This window comes from Pagrus major, chromosome 5 (genome assembly GCF_040436345.1).
Source record: "Pagrus major chromosome 5, Pma_NU_1.0".
Lineage (NCBI taxonomy): Eukaryota > Metazoa > Chordata > Actinopteri > Spariformes > Sparidae > Pagrus > Pagrus major.
Genome location: NC_133219.1, coordinates 27,501,585 through 27,524,110, shown reverse-complemented (window position 1 = coordinate 27,524,110; position 22,526 = coordinate 27,501,585). Strand labels below are relative to the sequence as shown.

Genomic DNA, 22,526 nt, shown 5'->3' with positions numbered 1-22,526 from the left:
AGGAAGGAAAAAAAGAAAATACATTTGAACATTTGGCAATTAATTCACTGTTTGGCAGTGGCTGTATCAGCACTCTGATCCAATCGCATTTTCAGCATCCTAACACGTTGGTGTGAGAGACCCTCTAAGAACTCCTTATCTTAGGAGAGGAACGAGGGAGATGTTTTGCCAGGTCGAGCCTCGTCTGAGCCATTTTTAATGCTGTCTGGTAGAGAAAAGATCTGATTGTTGGTGCTGATAGAGGTCACTGCCTGGTTCTTCTCACCCTGCTCGAGGCACATGGCGAGGGACGGACGTGAACTGGTTTCTGCTCGCCTCCCCCGCCCGTCATGGTGTCGGCATGGAAAAATGGACACACGTCAAGATCTGAGTTAAGTGGTGTCAGCTGTGTTCGGCTGGGAAAAACATCTCTTTGGCATCGTTTACTGTTGCAGAGTAAATCTGTTTGCCCCAAGTGATTTTGTCATAAATATGACACTTTTTCTCTCTAGCTGTAAACACAGCATGTGTTTCATGATAAATAGGACTGCAATAGCCTGCAGACACATTAGTTACTGGAAGGTTGCCAGTTCAAATTCCTGGGCCTTTTGGGAAAGTGAAGGAGTAGCAGTAACACTTTCTTTCTCTTTGCCTTTGGAATCTAGACAAGTAAGTGAAACACCAACTTCTCTGCTGGAGCTGCACATGGCTGCGCAGGAAAGGACTGTAATTACAGTGGGCAGCTCCCAGGTGTGAATGTGAAGCAAGATGAGAAAAGAGCATTGTGCTCAGTCGGTGTTCCCTGGACAAATAAAATCTAAAAAATACAGAGAAACGAACAGAATGGCAAACATCAAAAAAGGGTGTCAAAGAATAAAACAGACAGTTGCAGCTTGGATCACATATGGGATGACGACAACAACAACAACAATGACAACACACACAAAAAAACAAACTAGTGGTTTTGGCAGCCTGAACTCCTCAGATAGAGCATCCAAAGCCTTTGGGCTTGTCTTTAGTTGAAGGAGGATTTCAGGCTGATTTCAAGCCGTGCTCTTTCCTCACCAGGGGCAAAGTAAAATCCACTGTATCATGCAGCTGGTGTCAGGAACATCATTTATTTGTCAATTAGATTTTGTATTATTACAATAAAACTGCCAAGTAACTAGTAACTAAAGTTGTCAGATAAATGTGGGAGCCTCTGAATTGTACTGCAGAAGAAGTATAAAGTGTCAGAAAATAGAAATACTCAAATAAAGTACAATATAATTACCTTATGTACAGTACTGAGTAAATGTACTTGGTTGCTTTCCACCACCGGGTATAAAATGCATAGTCTGAGCTGAGCCTCACCTTCTTAACTGAACCAGGTGAACAACACAAAGATTTTGCAGTATTTGTTACTTGATTAAACAGTGTTGTTGGTTTAATATTTACTATACTGGAAATTCATACTTTAAGGTTGAAAGAATAACAGACAACTGCGTTTTCTACAGTATCGACTTGAGGCAAATAACTGGAGCCGGGGCTCATTATTTGGTCAAGCTCAGAGCTACAGCTGTGCGTCTTCAGGGGAGCAGTAAACAGAGATGAATATAGATGATATGCTGTCAGATAACATGGCTCAAAGGAAAATATATACTTAGCAAACTATTGGCATACGAAGTTAGCCCTTAAGAAAATTACACTTAATCAATAAAGCAGAGAAAACAATCACTAGTTGAGTCTGTTTGCTTGACAGATTGGCTAAGAACCACTGCAGGGCAGTCACACACATCTACGCTCAATGCCTTAATCTATCACTTAGAATAACACCATCAGTTCACTGTTGGGAATCAGTTACCTCCCCCCATTTTTAAGCCTACAATTAGAGGACTGAAACCTGCTGCAGTTGTCTACTGTGCCCCCCTTTCTCGGTATCCCTCTAATTTTCCTGTCTGTCCCAATAAAGCAAATATTGAGGGAAGCAGACTGGCATCAAAAGAGGCAATTAGATCAAACAGCTGTGGCAGCGGGGGCTCGGTGAATCCTGCGTTTGTTGTCCTCAAAAGGCTGATATCAGTGATAAGGAGTTCACAAACCAGGCTGCCACAGTCTCACATATTTTTTGTTAGAATATATTTACAGGCAGTGCCTTTTCTGACCTCAGCTGGTGAAACACATCTCTAACAAAAGATGACGTGAACACATGAAACATTCAGTCCCTTATCTTCCCATTAGAAAATGCTGAAATGTTTTGAAAAGATTGGGGGATTGTAAAGTGTAGAGCATAAGACCGATAATCCCCCTATCAGTGGATCGACCTCTTTTTTTCTTAGCAGGGGTTTATGGACATATTTATTACTACTGCTAACACCACCAACACAGACTAAAAGCTGAGCTGCAGATTAGGGAGGCTTAAATACAGTCCCAGGAAATCTATAGTACAAATAGAGGTGTTTTATGCGTGTATGTGTTGTGTGAGCTTTTTTCTTGTGTGGGCAATTCAGTGTGCAGAATGAGAGCTGGAAGACAGAGAAGTATTAGAGGCAAAACGTAAGTCTAAGGGACAGAGGCATCAGGCAGACTGTGTTGAATGGAGAGCAAGATAGAAGAACACAATGAGGAGCCGAATACTTGCGTCTGTTCGCTGAGTTAAATGTCTTTGTTCTGCCTCTACTGTGTGTGTGTGTGCGCATGTGTGTGCACCAGGCAGACAACCTAAAGTCACACTGTACACCATTGTTAATAGTTCCTATGAGAATTTGGTAATTTAAGGCAAAATACCAAATCTCTTCTGAAAGCACCATGAATTTCTCTTCATACTGGCAGCATTTTACCTCAGGATGACTGACTGGCAGCTATTGTTTACCCAGCTTTTTATTTACCACCGCATCACTGGTGTGCAAGTGCACGTGTGAGACTGTGTGAGAGTGAATTTCTGTGTGAGAGAGGAAGTGTGTGAAATGTCACGTGCCAGTACGCCTGTGGCTCCCCTCCCAAAATATAAAAAGTTGACATTAAGCCTCGTCCTGGTCCCTCACTGTGACACCCGTCCCCTGCGCCGGCCCTCAGAAGGACTCCCATGTCCCTCATCAGATAGCAGGAGGGCCACATCATGAAACAGCAAAAATAACACACCGACGGCTTTGCTGCGTTGTGTGCTAAACAACCCTCACTCCCTGTGAAAATAATAACAATGATGATAAAAAAAAATCCTGGCACCAGCACCACGGCTCCAGGCTGAGAGATAAAAACAAAATCACATCAAGGCACCTGAAAAACTGACATCAGCAATTAAATCAAGCGCTCCTAATGTGGCTCCCCATGGGTATTGTGCAACAGCCTTTGCCGGATGCTCTTGTGCTCTCGTGTGACTTTCCATCGGATGATTCGAAAGTGCTGCGTTGATGTAGCTGAGTGCTGTGACATGTGTCCCCTGCTCTAATTTCTTACCAGATGAAAGACTTTGGAGATTTCCCAGCTGGATTGTGCATTCATTTAAATGGTGTCACGTGAAACTGTGGTAGCTATATAAAAAAGTTGGAGCTAAGAATAATAAAATGCCGTTGGGGCTCCAGATGAGCTGATGTAGATTAAAAGAAAGCATCAGTACGACAGCGTGAATGAGAATAAAAACACTTTCACAGCTGTACCTTGTATGCATGTATATTGTATGTTATATTAAAGGAAAAAATAACTCGCAGAAAACTGCACTCAGCATGTTCATGCTTATCAGGCTGGCCAGTTCTTTATACCAAATGATACTAAAGGGAATAAAAGGAAACAGATCTAACATGGTCTATGTCACTGCATCCAGCTTTCTCTGAACTGTGTTCACTCACTGCTGCTCAGGAAACAGTTTGAGTTTTTGCTTGTATTTTGATTTTTCCCGTCCTGTCTTTGAAGAACTGTCCATACCCTTACACCGTGAATAAATAAATGGAGTTAGTCTTAGTTAAAGGATAAGTTTAGCCAAAAATGAAACTCTAGTCTTTATCTACTCACCCCCATGTCAGGGTTACAGCATTCTCCTAAACAGCTCAAGTAGACAAAAAAACCCCAACCAAAAACAACGTAGGATGGCTCCACACATGTCGGCTGGCATGATCCAAGTCCCCAGAAGCCCTGAGATGACAAACTGATTTGAACAGACATTATTTACACCCTTTTTAAAGCTGAAAGTGTTAGCTTAGGAGTGTGGAGAGTTTAAATAAAATCTTTTTAAATCAATTTGTGATTTTGGGGCTTACAGAGACTTGGATTGCGTGTGTATGAAGCCATATATGGGGTTTTTACATGTGTAGCTCCAGAAATTGACAAATTTGATTTTTTATCGACATGGGGAGGGGAATATAATGACTGAATTTCCATTATTGGGTGAACTTACCCTTTAAATTGAGACTTGAGAATATGATAGCAATGGTTAAGCACCTTGGTACCCGAATGCTAACAGCGCAGGCCGCATGGCCACACGGTGCAACCGTGGCTGGCTGTTTCACGTCATACCCCTCTGTTTGTTTGCCTCCGTCTCTATCCAATAAAGGCAAAAAAAGCCCCTTCCCCAACATAATCTAAAGACAGCCTTTGTTGATGGTCAGAGCAGCAAAAAGTTGAAGAAGAAGTGAGAAGGGGATGAATGTGTGTAGAAAGCATTTGACTGTTAATGGAGACTCTCACAACAACTGTCAGCCTAACCCTAACCTCACCCACACTACATCTAGTTTTGATGGCTCTTAGAGGTGCAGACTTGAACAGGGTAGGCAGTGAAAGCTGGGTATTAAGTTTAACCATGAACTTAACAGATTAGATAATGTTCAAATGAGCTGTTTTTGAAATGTTTATATGGGTGTTTTTTGTATGCAGTGATAAAGAACTATTGATTAAGAGGGCTGGGAATAAATATGTCTCTCTTCCCCACCCTGTGTGAACACACTCAGTCTCAACCCCCTTTAGACCTGATCGAGACTCATATTCAACTCAACATGTCTGGCCTGCTGTCTTACATCAGTCAGTGAACTGTGCTGAAATCTCACCTGTAAATGTCTCGAGCCATCCCAAAATCTCCAATCTTGGCCATGCGGCCCGGTCCTTTGCAGGTCAGTAGGCAATTGCGAGCTGCAATGTCCCTGAAAGATGAGAAAAATGTACAGACTGTCAGGTCACTGCATGTACCTTTGGAGAATTTATTTGATAAATGATGTGATATTTGATATACGGGGGTATTTGGTACAGAAGAGTAAGGCATACTGAACACCTGACATTCACACAGCTTAGCTCAGGCCTCATCTCTTCACTAGTTTACAAGTAGTTTCACAAGTTTTTCATATATTTGCAAGTATAAGAGAGCTCCATGTATGAAACACCTACAGATGCTTCCCTGTTGGATCTGAAAGTGCAGTTCAGCTACCAAGTTGCCCAGGGCAAGCTGGTAGAGTGTGTAGTTTCCTACAATGCCTTTATAGCTCTGCCCACATGGTGCATCCACAGAAAAGATTGAAATGTTCCACAGTGTATGCAGGCAGAGAGGGTTAGAAGAGAAACTTTATAAATTCATATTTGCACTGTATGGGCTTGGTTATTCTTTGAGGATATACAGTAGTTCACACAGCATGCTCCACTCCCGTCTGGGGAAAAGGAAATAGAGCCTACACACTTTATTCTGCTCCCGAGGTGTCTGACTTTCTTAACATCTTAAGAAGTGACGTTGTGAGCACACTGCTCCTCATCAGACTCTAGACAAGTGTGCACCCGGGCCAACAAATACCCAGAATTTAACATCAAAATAACATCATGTGACACTGTGTTCAAACTAGATCATGAGATCAGGAAGAGCTGGAAATGAAAAAGTAGCAGTGATACAAACCGCAGCACTAAGCTCTGCCAGTGTGTAGACAGCAACACATTGTGTTGATGTTTGGCCTCCACACTCTGATTAACTTAGATGTGAAATGACACAATGAGGATAAAGTAGTAGTTCAAGCTGATTTAAAGAGAGGGCTTTTTAAGACAGGGACTACAGTATGCATGGTTGGCCCACTTCAGTGTGCCAGAAGTGTTCTGAACTATTCAATTTATATTATGGTACTACTTCAAGTTTGATATTAAATAATTTAGTATGAAATAAGAACAACATTGTGTTGAGGGCTTTTCAGTTTATCTCTAAAAAGATTCATTTTTTGCTTTGCTTGAGTCCAGTTTAGACTGAAGCTGCTTGATGAGTGTCAGTAAACTGAGTTACCAAACCAGCAACAGGAAATTTCTTAAATTGTGGCATCACAGCACAAAGATTTCAACAAAACATTGAATCCATTAAGATGCATCTGAGCTACTACAGGAGGTCTGAAGGATTTCTATCATAGCAGTACTACAATCAGCATGTGAGAACACACACACACACACACACACACACGCTCTTCACAAGATCCTTTCTGATGAGGTGCTGTAGTTAATTTCAAATAGTCCTTGTTTAATGGCTTGGAAGAATTCATGCAAATGATCTGCTTTTGCTTGTAGGCAAGGACAAGCCTTGAAATGCAGCAGTAGCTTTCACTGACTTCTTGCTGAGGGCTTCAGAGAAGGACACAGTGCTATTGCACATGCATCACAGTGATGTGAGAGCAGGCTGTTATTAAAACAATGTTAACTGGCCTCATACTGTTGACCTTATTTACAGTCAATTTTAACTGCGGCTTAAATACCCATTTCACTGCAGCACCTGGAGAGCAATCTGTGTTATTAGTCTATTTTAACACCTGAGGTTGCATTAAAACTACCTGACTCTCCTCAGCACTCTGCTGCTTTTCAGGCGGTTACAATTTCCTACGTGGGCACCAAGCCTTTTGCAAAAAAAACGTAGCTTGAGAGAAAAATAACAGTGGCCAAAGAAACAGAAAAATACCTCCATTGTGAAGGTATATAGCTCGAGTAAGTTGATCTCAGGCAGCATTAACCCTGTGATTTAACCTGTTGGAGCACAGCACAGCTCATCTTCCATCCCTGTAATCCTTGAAAAAAAGCTGCATTTTCTGACTAGCAGCTACTCCTCCACCCTCGCTCATTCATCTGCCCTTTATTCAACCCTGAGTAAACACACCTCTATAAAAATTGAAATTAGCCTCAAGGACAGTGTTAGGGTGAATTTTAATGCAGGTTTGAAGGCAGGAAAGTGGGCTGTATAGGAGCCCACGAGCATCCAGAGAGGAGTCAGCCATTAGGTGGATTGATGGGGCTTTACAGTGCCACGTTGGGGCAAACAAGGTTTAATAGGCCTCGTTTGTCATTGGCCAATTCCTAGGAAGTCAGAGACATGAAAAAAGAGGGATGCACTTTAATTGCGTTGATGTGATGGTACGAGCATTTTTTTTTTCACCATTTTTTTCCCATTTTGACATGTACTTGACCTTCCTCGTGGACTCTCTTTGCAAGTCAGATCCAACAAAATGATTTTAGAATTCTTTGGTCACATCCTCCGGTTCACCAGTCACCGTGAATATGCGAATGGAAGGGGCATTCTGTTGACTTGTGCCGTGGACACAGACCATAAAAAGGCAAGCCGGCAACCCCATCTGCCTGCTTCGATGCTGAACTCATCACTTGTCCTTTCTGCTATCACACGCAAGGCAGAAGGCATGCATAGTCCATATGTTATGCTCGGATGGATGCAGTCGGCTCAGAACTCTGAGAAAGAGTCAGCAAATGAACGTGAGGAAGTCTGTGTGTGTTGAGTTTCTATATTTCACCTTACACATTTGTATTCCATGTGTATATGTGTACCCATTTTTACTGCATACTGTTTACAGTCTGTTTTTCCTCTGTCTCTAATCACTTTAGGTAGGAGGAAAATAGGGCCACAGAAAACAATCCGTCCTTTCATATCCATGCACTGTATTTGTTTATGCCAAACCACTGTTGTTTATGCATATTCATATGCAAAATGTGTGGTCATCTGGTGACCAAGTACCTGTGTATAAATTGGTTCTCCTCCAGATACTGGCAACCCTTAGCGATGTCTCTGGCCACGTTTAGAAGGTCCACCATGGTCAAGCTGGACGGGTGTTCCTGATCACACAGAGAAGAGACAGAATGTAATATTAGTGAATATATCAGAGACACATTTGGACAAACAGACCCAGTACACATCTGACTGATCTAACTTGGATCATCAACTTGTCTGCTCAATGAGAAGGACAGTGTGGGTTTTAGGTGGTTAAAAAAAAAGCACTTTTCGATGACAATGTGCACTTGAGCATGATACAGCGGTGTGTCTCACCAGCCGGGGTCTGGTCTCCCTTAGGAAAGTCTTGAGGTCTCCTCCGGTCATCAGTTCCAGCAGAATGAACCTGGGCATGGCCTGCAGACTCACTCCTATACAACGCACAATGTTCTGGTGGCTGAACTTACTGCAGGGGCAGAAACACAACAGGGAAAAGAAATCAGAAATGTCTTTGTTGGCTTGGTTTGACGGACAAAATTTTGTTCACCAGTCAAAGGTTCTTTATTTGTCATTCTACAAGACTGGGTTAAACAATGAAATGCAAGTTGTAGTCCTTTAATGAAAAGAAAACTACTTTTTATGGTGGAGTGCTGAGGATGAGTTGAGGGGACTGACAGACTGAGGAAAGAAGCTGTAGTCTGGTGCGGTGTATTACTTGCCAGACGGCAGAAGGGTGAACAGATTGTGGCTGCGTTGTGCTTTGTCTTTTTGTATCTTTTGGGCTCTGTGCAGACGTCTCACCGAGATCACTGATGCTCTTTAGATGAAAACCAATGATGTTCTGGGCGGTTTTAATAATCACCCGCTGCAGAGCCTTCGTGTCCTGGCACATGCACATCCCATGCCAGTTTGTAATTTTACCAGTCAAGATGCATTCATTGTCTAAGTAGCTCTTACCTGATGATTAGAGCCTCCATGAGGAAGTCCAGTTCATCTTGCTCAGAGCAAACCTCAGGAAGCGTCTGTTGTGAATAGAAAATGAATAGTTTGAAGATTTATATACTGTACAGTAGTTGTTATGTTTAATGTCTAGCGCCTGATTTTTCCATGACACTGAACACAAGGTATTCAAGAAGAGGTTATACAGTTTTTTTGCTGCAAAGCCTTCATCCGCAACAAAGCATAGCAAAATATAACTGAGAAAAACTGCTTGTGTTCAGCTTCATGATCTCCTATCCTGAGAATAAGAAATCAGATTACAAAAGTGGATGATGTGTAATCATCTTAGAGACCCCTGATTTGATTCAGTCAATTAAACTTGAATTGAAAAACTGTGTGAGAGCTCACCTTGACTGCCACTTGCAGTGGACTCGGTTCACCTGGTATCCCCACTGCCAGCCCTTCATAGACTTCACCGAAAGCACCGTGACCCAGACCCCTGGTTACACATAAACACATTTATTATTTACAATTACATTCATTTTTTAGACATGAGGCTGAAGCTTTCACACGGCATACAAGGGCAATGTTAAAGCTGGGATTTCTGGATTGAAGCAGAAAGATATGTCCTTAATATACCAGTGTCCAAAGCATGATCACTGATGGAGCTGTGCACTCGGTAAAGAAATGAGAGCTGTGAAAAAAAAACAACCTTTAAGTGATTTTCTGTGAAACAGCTCGGTAGGGATGCCAGTCAGAATTCTAAATTAGTAGTTCTCCAACTTTTCAGCCCACGGAGGCAAAATAACTGCCTCCGTGTGACATCCTGTGGCAGATGTCAGAGTGTAGAATGGTGAACTTTGACACCAAATTATAGTCTTGATTTTCCCCCTTTGCAGCTATTTCACTTGATTCATAACTTGCATAAATCTGGATGCTGGAAAATATTCATGGGTCCACAAGAAGAATTTCTCACGAAGATTAAGAGCCAGAATGATAAACTGGTGAACTATAAACACATGAAAGATGCATTAAAAATTGAACAGAGCCCTGCAAAAATCATTTCTCAGCCGCTGGGATCACTGCAATAGACCCATTCACTGAGACTTTACACTTTAATATTTTAGGCTTTATTTAAGCTGCTGCTTCTCAGACCATGCTGTATTTATGAGTTCACCCTATTTAAATAGTTTGCACTAATGGATCTGCATTACAATTACAGTGAACTCTGCAATTTATCTTGTTTTTTTTCTTTGCAGATACTGTTATCCTTGAGTCAGTAATTTGGTGTTCAAATAATACTGAATTTCACACAATGACTACAATGTCCCAAGAGTTAATTATTGCATTAGTAACAAGGATGTTGGCTGTGGAACTTTAATATTTCACCTGGTGAGGGAGATATTACGTCGTGGCACTTCCTTCAGGTCGTTGACCGATGCCGTCTTGCCGGCAAAGCAGTAGTTGGGGTTGTAGTCGGTCATGATGGTGGAGGCCCGCAGCTTACTGAGCTTGCAGTCTGGACTCTGCAGCTCCAGCTGAATAGACTGCAGCTCTGTGTGTTTACGCCTGTACACTATTGGGATGAAAATGAAAGAGAAATTTCATTCCAACAATCAACAATTTAGAAAACCTTAGAAAACAAAACCTTGAACCAATCTTCTTGTAGAAAATGAATGTTGGCAGCCAAAGCACACAAAGATTTTACAGTTATTATTTCTCTAAAGACCTGTGTCTGTGAAATATTGATTCCTCCCTATCTGATGCCAGATTGCCTTTCTAAAATATTCAGATACATAATGTTTCTGAATTTAACCCTGGGCATATAAATATGTTTTGTAAAGTTGTATTGGTAAAAGACACAATCATGTGTATATTGTATAAGCAAAGATGGCAAAAATGTACTCCTCCTTCACGCCTCCTTTGTAATATCAAGCATCGCAAACAAATGCACTTTATGTAGAACAGCCCGCTGTATGAAGACACTGCTTTTTCTCTGTCCTTCTCCCCCACACACACCCGCACACACCCACACCCCACCTTATAGTGCTAGAAGCCTCGACCTGGGCTGGAAACACATTAGTCGCAGGGAGAAATGTTTGTGTGTGCATTTATGTGTGTATGCTTATGTGTGTGCAGAGAGTTATTTATTTACCAAGTGCCGTCTAATGTACGAGTGCTGCCAGCCGCCGGCTAAGCAGCCATCCATCATTAGCGTATTTCATTCATCACAGTGGTAGTCCCATACCTCCTCTGCTCCTGCCTCGTCTACTGATGTGTGTGCAAGAGTGTAGGTGGGAGTCTGGACGTGTACGTCGGTCTGCAAGTGTGTGAGTGAGCGTGGGTGTGTGAGGAGAAGATGATGGCTCAATGAGTGCATATGTCTGGCTGTAATAGCCTGAAAGCAGGCGGGCAGACGGATGTCTGCGATGGCCACGAGGCTCACTTCCCATTCTGACAAGAAGCTGCCAAGGGCCGTCTGAGAGGGACCAGGCCAGACACTGAAGAACTTTGTCTGTGTGTGTGTGTGTGTGTGTGTGTGTGTGTGTGTGTGTGTGTGTGTGTGTGTGTGTGAGGGAGAGAGAGAGAGAGGGACATGTGTCTGTGTGCAGAGGACAAGGATACTCATGTAATGTGCACCTCTTTATGCTCAGTTTAACTACTTCAGCTTTCCCACTTTCTCCTTGTTCATTTTGGTTATTATCAATGTCACAGTGTTAAGTCACTGGATTTCACTTGAATTGTTTGGTCTCCTAAACCAGTGGTTACCGGTGGCTGCCTAGGGCCATTAGCCACAAGTTGCACATGCATTTGAGTTGTAAAAATTTCACCAACAAGTATATCCCCTCCCATGTCAAGCTATTAAATCAGCATGACTGTCAGTGAGCTGAAACTGTAGAAGTTCTAAAAGTTCAGAAACTGAGAAAATAGCTTTACACAGCAGACTGGTAAGCTCCACCATCCACATCGAAGGGTGAGAAGAGTTGAATACATTTTGTGTTCTTCAGCAAACTTCCTTAAAACACCCTGTTGGTCTGCTTAATAAACTGTAGCCCCCAACAGACAAAGTATTTCATCCATCTGGATTCAGATTATAGATATTCTTTTATCTGATATAATTCTCAGCTGTTGAGGACTGTCACTGTGGAGATATTACCTTGCAATAACTGTGCCAGCAACAAATAGACTTATCCAGCATATTCAACTGTTGCTCACAATACTAGCTGACATTCAATGACATATCTGGGTGAAGAAGTACTTAAATCCAGTGATGAATGTAACATACAAGTACTGTGCTTAAGCACAAATTTGAGATACTTGTACTTTACTTGAGTATTTTCATTTACTGCAAACAAACAAACTGGTCAAATAATCAGAAAAATGCTGAATATTGGATCAGATATTTGCTTAACCCATGGTAAATGTAAAGTGTAAACACGTGTAAATGTAAGTATAATTCACTTGTACTTTTGATACTTATGTACATTTATAATAAGATACTTTAAGACTTTAAGTCAAGTACTATACAGTACATATGGGTGACTTTCACTTTTACACAAGTATGGCTTTTAGGTACTTGTTACAACACTGCTTAAATCGAAGTATCCACTTTAACTTTACAGTGCTTTTAGTGAAATAGCTGAAATACTGTAAAAGCATAACATGACCCCTTCAGGTCCTTAGTTTGTGTATAGTGAACTATTAGACAGATCTTCGAGGGTCAATTATGAAACAAAATACGATTACACATACAATGATGAAGCATTTTATTCCAAAAATATTAAATCACAAAATCACTCAACCTCTAGAATCCTATTTGCAGTTGCTGATACTAGACTTTTTAAAATTAAAGATTGATAGCCTACATTGGTTTCAGTTCTATATGTTGTCAACATCTCATGCAATGCAACAGATCGAGATCAGTAATCCTTACCGACTGACACGTGGGTATACTTACTTATCATGACTCCAGACACAGCCAGCAGCAGGGCGGCGATGAGTGCCGAGGTGCCCACGGACAGACCCAGCGCCAGGTGGGAGAGAGACGGAGGTGGAGGCAGCATGGACGGCTCTGCAAGACAAGGGGAAACAACAGCGTTCCACAGTTGTTATCTTCCCCAGAGGAGTATTAACATTCACTTCGCCGCTCTGATCCCCAACTTAATTAATGATGTGAAAGCGATGACACAACAGAGCTTAGGATAGCAGCGATGGACGGTGCATGTCAATTCCTTTTCTCATTTCACTTGTCTAAGCTGAGGAACGAATCTGCACACCGAGAGAGACCATATTGAGATTGTGACCTTTTACGACCTAGCATCATAGAATTATCTACTGCTTATCATTACAGAGAACAGATTTGCAAATCATAGGGCAATGAGACACTCTAGGTCATTAAGATATTATTGAGATGGTAATAGGCCTGTTATTTTGCCTCAAACTATACAGTGGCATTCCGCCATATACATTCATTCCAGATCTACATTCATATGCTCAATATTTGTCTGAAATGACAAATATTGAGCGATTCTAGGTCCACGGGGGTTTGTCTACATTCCACTGTCACAGTTTAACCCAAGAAGAAGACACCAAGTCAAGGTTAACACGGTCTAATGGGCAGAGTCAGATGCCTGGCCTTAGACCAATTAATCCACAAGTTGACTGTACATGTCACTACATGAGTATCCAGGGGAGGCCTTTAATCCCACAGCCTTGACTTGATAAGATAAAAAGCTTTTATCTGACTGTAGCATAGAGATAAATTACAAATCCTGACTTAGAAAAGACCAGCTAATACTGCTATAGGTGCATCCATTGTCATTAACAGGTTAGCTTATCCCACAGATTGATAATTACTATGAATGATTAAGGCACTATTAAAAAACCCTTCCTCAGATAAAGATTCAATAAAGCACAGAGCCTCCCAGGCTTAATTACTTTAGTAGATTAATTTGTTATCTATTCACTGAGTCACAGTCTATTACAGGTACAATTACGTTCGGCTTAACTTCGGCTTAATTTCTTCATTTGGATTAATTTCACATATTTGTGTGGAAGAGAGAGACATAGATCATGTTTCATCATTACAAATTGCAGTGTGTGTGTGTGTGAATATGTGAAGCACTACATGTCAGACCTGTAGTGTTAATGCAGGACACCCCGTCCAATGCCAGGATGAGGTCATCATCACAGTAGCACACAACGCTGTCCTTGATTTCGTGGCATTCACCGCTCTCACAATGGCTGCAGTTCTGCACCGGACTGATGATTACCTCACCGTCGCCCTCCATAGCTTCAGGCATACACACACACACACACACACACACACACACACACACACACACACACACAGGGTGCAGAGCAGAGGTTTCCAAAATGAGTAGGGTTTAATTAGACATCGCAGGATGTCCCCCAGTAAAATGAGCAAAAGTTCAATAACACTGCAGTGTAATTTACGAGAAATGATCCTAATTAAGAATGTATGAGGATGATTTTTCTACGTTTTATTCTCACCACCATCATCACCCTGCATACACTCTCACCAGTTGCATGAAGCATATACAGTGCTAGATCATAGTGTCAGTAGTAACAATTGAATCAACAACAAACATCCTTTCAAGATCTCACATCCTCCCCCTTCTCTGATATTTCTTCAGTGAATTAAACAGTGAAAACCAAATGGCATTTCACTCTGATTACCAGGCGTGTGTCTTGAAGAAAGGTTTGTGTTAGGTTTACAGTGCAGTCACTGAGCTTTATAGTTATCTATGGAAAAGGTGGTGATTGTTGTAGATGTAATGACTGAACTTCAGTGAACTGGTAAATCAGATGAAATGCCACCCAAACTATTTATCTGTGTATGTGTTACTGTTGTGGTTGGATGTGTATGGAGTCACCCAGTATGTGAGCATGAAAGTCTTCATCAATGCTTTAAAGGTTCCACATGTAAGATATGTAAGAATTTGAAGGTCGCTCCAAAAAAATAGGGGGCAGCACATGACCAGTAACCAACAACTGCTGTTCATATACTCTTTTCTAGCTATCTTTGGCTGGAGCTAGCTGCCGTTAGCAAAGTGGCTCAGTGAACATAGTTGCCCTATTAGCTGACTGGAGTCCGCCTGGAATTGCAATCTCAGATCTGACCAGGACTCTGACTCCGGGGGCGAGAGGACATGGCTGGCTGGGACTGGACAGGTATGCAGCGGGAGAGAAGAGAGAGACACTGAGCACTACGTAGACGTCTTTGACATAACGTCAGCGCTGCTCTTTCTTCACACTCTGTTGATTATGTTGGTTCATTTTTTGAATGTTTAAAACTTCAGTGTAACTTCAATGACACATCACTTTCACAAGTAATTGTGATTAAATTTCACACACAAAATGAATCGATCTGGTGTTATTCATCATATTGTACAGAGAAAGCTTGCAGATTTTCATTTCAGCTGACTCTTACCTTAAACTATTGAATTAATTAGTTAAATGATCTGCTGTGGTCCAAGCAGGAAGAAAACCTGCACACTGCTCTCACTACAATAAATTGTTGTTAAAAGATTTGTACAACATCCATTACCTTATTTAGATTTAAAGAAACCATTTCTCTGAATTGTAAACTTAAGCACGCAGGAACAAACCTGTCTGACATGCATTAGTAACGGCTGTTTGTTATAGCGTTCTGTTTAGTACGCAAAGCAACGCTCTCATCTGCAGGATTTGTTTTCTCTCATCATTTTGTTATCAGCTGTGTAAGTACTAACACATAAATCTTACCCAGAAACAGTAGAAAGGTTTCAAATGCAGAATACAAATGACGCAAATGCAGATGTTGACGACGTACTAGCTGTAATCCTCTGTGTTGCAGATTTTTACACACAGTGGTATTAAATACTCATGTTATTTTTCTACTTTGAATAGATGTGGGCGATGATGCCTTCTCAACTGAGTTTTACAAAAATACTCCTGGGAATTTATTTCTGCGTGGCTTTCCTTTGTCTAATGATGTATCTATTTGTACCATGCAACAATTTCTACACTATCAAGGTCAGACAAGTACCCTATAGTGATAAGTAATATTCCTCCCCTCGAGCTTAGGATTGATTTTTTAGTAATGATTATCTAAGATGCCCTGCAGAGGAAAACATTTATTTCCTCTTTCATAAAGGTGAGTAAAGTGAGAGTCATTGAATCTCTGCTGGCCTCTAATTACATGCATGTTTTCCTCAGTGCCCACCAGCATTAGCGATGGCGATATGATTGGATGACTGTGTGGTCCTGTCCGAATTATTCTTCCTCCCCACACTGGTTTTGAAGCAGCCTGTATTCAGTGGTCGGGGCACTTTATTTCAAAGCGGTTGCCTATGTCAGCCATTATAGAACAAATTTTTTATCCTTTTTTAGGTTTTCAATTCACACAGCAGGGTTGTCCAGCGTCACTCGCTGTTTTCATTCGAGCCCCAGAACCTGCCTGTGCAGTTCAAGCTGAGAAGAAAATTACCGGTGGAGCGATTTGTGATTACAACTTCAAACCACAAACGCCCTTAAACCTGACCTTTACACACAAGATATTCTTTCAAGTTATCAAATGATACATATTACAAGCTGATAGTCCATGCTGCGTGTTGTGATAATGATTTAGGTTTCCTGGTGATTCACTGATTATCAATCATCTGATGTCACATCTTTCTCTCTGGGTTTCAGGAAGTGAACAGTTTCTTTTTAAAGATTATAAAACCTTAAGCAGATTTATAGATAGATGTGGCCTGTAAATTTCTGATGTTATCTTTATTATCTGTCATATAATAACTGATTATCTTTCAAACGTGGGGACATTTGGAAGGTGCTGGACCAGCTACACTTGTATCCTCAGATTAAGGATTCATTAACTTCTGCTTTGAAAATAGCTAAAATAATGGATGAACATCAGAATTTTGATAGAAATTAATCCTGTTATTAAGGACATAGATGGGTGAAGCTAGAATATCTCAGTTTGTCAACCAGCTGCTGCCAAAGGATGATTTGCAGTTTAATAAATGAAAAAATCAGTGCAGTTTGAAAAACCACATTTCCGTCTTATTTACAGCTGAAATCCATTCTGAAGTCTTTTTCCTCCAGAGGAAATGAAGTGAGGTTGATGACAAATTGAGGAGTGTGGCTGTTGCAAACAGTGCTGGCTCACCAGAAAGCATCACCCATATTAAAGCTCAATGGGGAGAGAGATATCAGTGTGCACTTTACCACAGCCCAGTGGAAGACCATTTAAAAAAAGCACTTCACTCCTCCCTTTTTCTCCTTTTTTCCTATTTCTCTACAGAGCTGAGTGAAGAGAGAGTCCTCGGTGATGGATTGATTGTCAACAAGCTTATCGGTACAGCTAAAAATTTTCAGTCTGAAATGTGTTTATGTTTATGTTCAAAAGTACAAGAAGAATAGGGCAGGGATTGCTCAACACTAGATGGATTTATTGAGCGGTTCCTTCTCTCTATGTGGAGCTGCTTTAATCAATTAAATGATCTGGTTGTGTCTTCTGTCAGAGCGGAAAACTCCACGACTCTCATCCCTCCATGGCAGCCAATATCTGCTGTACATTTTGACAATATCCTTTTCTGATGTCTCATTCTCATCCTGCAGCACAAATCTATATTAGTTACGTGCTTTGAAAGCTTGTAGTGTAGAAAACCTGCAAACCAGATGTACCACAACAAAAACTAATTTAAAATGTCAATAGCAAAAACATTTTTTTCTCATCATCCTGTGAAGTACAAACACATTAACTCTCACCTACAAATACTACAAACCTATCAAATGCAGAATACAAATGTCCTGACTGCAGGGGCTGGATGTATCAACGATGTGTAGGCTAAAAACACGTGTTCGCCTTTAACCACACATAAACCGGGAATGTGCATACCTCACACATGCTTCAGAGCATGTGCATACATGGTTTTATAGAGATAGCAGCAGGGGAAATGAACATTAGGTGAGAGCTACAACATTATAAGGTTACATCTCTCACCTTATATTTCATTCATTCATTGTTTGTTTAGGTTGATTGCCAAGTACTACTGACTGTGTTATTATTTTGCAGTCTACACAGCATTAGGTAGAATGGTATTTAGATTAACAAACTTCATTTTAAATTGTCTGAGTGATGAATGGTATCATTCTCTTTATTCACACTGGAGCAGCTATTGCCCTGTTAATGATCTTCTTATGTGAACCAGAATAAAGTGCTTTGTAAAGTCTGTTTCAATATGAGCTCTATAAGTGTATCATTGGTCAGCCTCCTGACATTAAATAATGATGACTGTGATATTACTGTGATTATGATTTAATAATACATGTTATGAAGTGGTGGCACAGGTGCTATAGATAGTCACAGGCGTGGGAAATAACAGCTGTTCTAATAGTGAACCTCGTCAATTCAACTCAAAGGGTTAAATTGCAATTTTTCTTTGCAGTTCTTGTCATTGACAGGTCGAATGAGCACAAGTATCGATATGTAAACGGATGTTTGAGGCAAATTGTGGTGCACAAATGAAGCCTGTGCGTGTGCACCTCGGTCCACAGCTGAGATTTATAAAACAGCACTCCATATAAACACAGATTTATGAATCTGAAGAAAAGAATGCATGTGCATATTTCTGTCTTTCTGTGTACACACAGTTTTAATCGTGAGCCTACTCGAAGTTATATCCATCTGGCCCAGATGTTGACTGCTGACTAGTTCATCTGTGTTTTAAACTCATTACCTTTTAGAGGATAAAGGAAGGGCTCTCCCTCTGGGCCGAGGAAGGATGTTCCGTCATCGCCATCATGTTTGGGGTTGTCGTCTAGCGAGGTATTTCCACCTAGAAGGCAGGAGGGCAGACACAGTGATCACACTTTAGGTAGAACACACATGGTAGATTCTATAGGAATAACATTTTAAATATGTATCATCTCGACAGAAACACAAGGACGTGTGTAAACGTCACATCATATGCAGATTTTTCTCCCTTTCTTCCCATATACATATTTGTATTGAAATATTTCACACTTTTCATTTTGTGTGTCCCAATGAGTCATGCAGTAGTTATATGCTTACCTGCCAATTTGCTTTATTATGTTTTTTTCTTTTCATGCCTTATGCTGTGTACTTTCCACTGACAGTTATGAACGATACATGGTCTAATCCATAGCGACTTACAGCTGATTGAACAGAGAATAACTGGACATGCAGCTGTCTGTTATTCAGCCTGATCCCTGATCTATTAACTCTGTCACATCCAGTATAAAACACACACGGCACTACAGGACATGCATTTGGGTCATACCTTACAGTTCAAGACAATTTATTTTTGAAATTTTCAGGAAAGAAAAAACTCAGTAATAACCTCTGTAGCCTCCACCACCACCGCCGGACATGCAGCCACCCCCGCCGCCCCCAAAGCCACCATGGGTCTGCCAGAACTTTTGACAGGCCTGCCCTCCTTGGCCTCCCAGCACCAGCGGTCTGCCACCCTGACTGACAGGAGCACTGTCATTCCAACCTCCGCCTCCACCTGTCAACAGACACAACACACCTTTGATATGATGTGGAGTTATGTGCTGTGTGGGGAATCAGAGTGTATGACAGAGGAACAGACAGAGAGGGTGGCTCAATCCCAATGTCCACACTCACTGACTTAGAGGCACGTTCCTGGTAAAGGCTTAGGGCTGTCCCCCTGTCAAATCTTCATGTGCATGAGGGCTCTAAGTCCCACAGTTCATAGCTTTGTAACGTTAAACATAGGGTTACCATTGGTCACCCAGGGAAGCCCAGAATCGTTACAACAATAGATAATAAAACAATGATAATGCCGATGATGGTTCTCTTGAATATCTGATTAATTTAATGATTAATTTTTTATATTTTAAAACGTAAAATAAAAAGTCCCAAACCCACAAGGTAAGGTGAAAAGTCACAAAGTGTGGTCCAATTCCTATTTCTACTATTTCAACCTCTTGCTGCCTCTCTCACTCAATCACTTACCAGTTGACATCAGCTAATTAGGTGAGGGTTCAGGGCTTAATGCCATAGACATTGGGATTGGGCCAGTGAGTTCTTACGTATATCAAACTTGTGGAAAAATGATGCTAAACTGAGTGGATGTTCTATTGTATGTCTATAGGCACACACCCACACGCACTCTCTCTCTCTCTCTCTCTCTCTCTCTCTCTCTCTCTCTCTCTCTCTCACACTCTCTCTCTCTCTCTCTCTCTCTCTCACACACACACACACACACACACACACACACACACACACACACACGACAATCCCCTATTAGTGATAACAAGAAACTACAAAAACATAAAAATCCCTTAAAAGAGCCCTGGTAACAGGAGATTAAAGTTATAGCTAATAAAGTTAAAACTAATCCCTCCCATATTCCCAAACACTAGCCAATTTAATTTCCCCTCTTCATTTTCCTCCTCCTGTGAAGCCTGAGAGATACAAACAAACAAAAAAAAAAAAACACATCTCACCACACTAGCAATAAACCCCCCCAGACATGCTGAATATTTCATTTATCATTCACCAGGTTTCCTCAAAAGTAAACCCCTGGCTTTGTGAAGATGTAAAATCAATATCTTATGTTTTCTGGGCTGTTCGTCAACTCAGAGCACATGAATAATAGAACCTGAAGTGAGCATTAATGTAGCACTGCACTGGTAGAACGGAGCATGTAGCTCTGCCCGGCACTGACGGGGGACAAAGTGCTCGGTATGAATAATCATGAGAAGGGCCACACTGTGTTTTGTTTTTCGCCAAAATACAAACACTGGCACACAGAGGTGGAATGTCTATGAAAGTCCTGCATTAAGACAGGAGTAAACACCTTCAGGAAAAATGGATGTGTTTACAAGTACAGGTAGACATGCAAATAAACACTTCCACCTCAGGCTACCTGTAAACTCAGCTTATTACTTTGTGTGCATGCAGAGGGGAACAGGATAGACAAAGCCTTCCTCATTTTAAAGTGGGGAAAGATGAGCCATATACACTACAGAAGTGTAATGGGATATAAGTCATCTACTCTCTTCTATTCAATCATTTTGCACCAAAGTCTCAAAATCTTATACACACCACACAGTGTCTTTCTCGCTGCATCAAGCTCTCTCACTAATGCTCAAATGCAGTCACTAAGAATGATTGTTCATTTCCAGTAACGTGCACATAGCCCACACACAATCTGCTGCACACACATACAAATGGTACCAACACACACATCAAAGCTGTGTATAGTGTACCTGCAGCGTGTGACTTCCCATTGCGTCCCGGTTGGTTGGGGTCATAGTCCATCTGCTCCAGCTGGGTCTGTGATTGGCTGCTGTAACCCCGGCCACCTCCCCCAGCAGCGATGATGAGGGGGATATACACTCCCTTGTCCACCTGGGTCATTGTTGTTTACAGTTAGAGTTACGTAGCGGTATCTGCTCTTCAAAAGAGTAGTTGTACATTTTGAAAAACACGCTTATTTGCTTCTTTGCTTTGGGAAGATTAAAGGCGTCCTGTGTAAAGCAACTGTGACCTCAACCATTGGTTTGTGAATTAACTCATTTTTTGCAGCCTCAAGTTTGGCATTATGGCCATCACCATCAGAAGTGATCATATTCAGACAAGAGGCTAGAGATTGGGAAGATATCCTGATTGGATCTGCCTGAGAACTCAAGGATACTCAAGGTAGTGACTTGTCAATCACAAAGTAGCCAAGCTCTAAAACATACCCTACTTCTTCATCTATTTGACCACAAGTCACAAAATTAACATCATGCTGTGCTGAAGAAGACTCCAAACTAGCAATTAAAACAATAAACTCTAATGAAGCTGTTTACTGAGGTAATCAATTAAATGAGAAGTAGGGCCACTTTCTCATAAGCTTACATGCAATCAGAATTCTATTTGCAACCAGTAGAGTTGCCTCCTGCTGGTCATTAGAAAGAATCCAATCTGCATTGGCTTCACTTTTCAGACCCAGAAGCTACATCCACTATTTCATAGTCAATTGTTTACATTCAGCTAATTCTCCCTACGAGCACCTCCAAAGCTCCCCAATTAACATATTATGTCTCCATTGTTTAATTCATTCAAACACCTAGGCGTACAAAGAACAATTACCCACTTCACAGGAGGGTTATTATGCTGGACTGTTTCTTGGCCTGGCCAAGTCCCTAGGCAAAGAAATTGTACTCCACATAAGGAAAGGCTAATCGGCTGCTGGTTGTAGCTTCATATTTAATAGACAGACATGGAATGAACATGGTGGTATCACTCTTCCCATCTAACTCTCGGCAAGAAAGCAAATCCACATATTTATCAAACTTCCTTTAAAGGAATACTTTGACTTGTGAAAGCTCAGCCTGTCGGTCAGCTTATCTGTTCAGTGATGAGAGTAGAGACCCAAAATAGCTTGTGTCTCTGGTGGATTCTTGACTCGTGTTTCAGGATCATTGATATAATGATTGACAGCAGACCACTACTGTTATCTCAATAATATGAAATGCTTGAATGATACAGTGAACTGACAACATGTCAGTATTCCCAAACTTGCAGTGTAATTTGTATTCTACTTTTAGCAACAGAGAAACTAGGCCGATTTGATATACGGGACACATATTCATTACTGGAATATCCTACAAATCAAAATCACTATACATTATGTGCATTTCCTAAATA

At 41.2% G+C, this 22,526-nt stretch overlaps 1 protein-coding gene across 1 annotated transcript in view; it reads right to left on the bottom strand.

Moving 5' to 3' along the window:
• Positions 1-22,526, bottom strand: part of LOC140995361 (ALK tyrosine kinase receptor-like) — a 354,190-nt gene that overhangs the window by 3,285 nt on the left and 328,379 nt on the right. Inside the window, 11 exon segments of the mRNA XM_073465334.1 lie at positions 4,995-5,087; positions 7,922-8,019; positions 8,231-8,360; positions 8,852-8,916; positions 9,242-9,332; positions 10,223-10,409; positions 12,792-12,905; positions 13,971-14,126; positions 18,580-18,678; positions 19,204-19,371; positions 21,101-21,242. Of these exon segments, the coding sequence (XP_073321435.1) occupies positions 4,995-5,087; positions 7,922-8,019; positions 8,231-8,360; positions 8,852-8,916; positions 9,242-9,332; positions 10,223-10,409; positions 12,792-12,905; positions 13,971-14,126; positions 18,580-18,678; positions 19,204-19,371; positions 21,101-21,242 (1,343 nt within the window).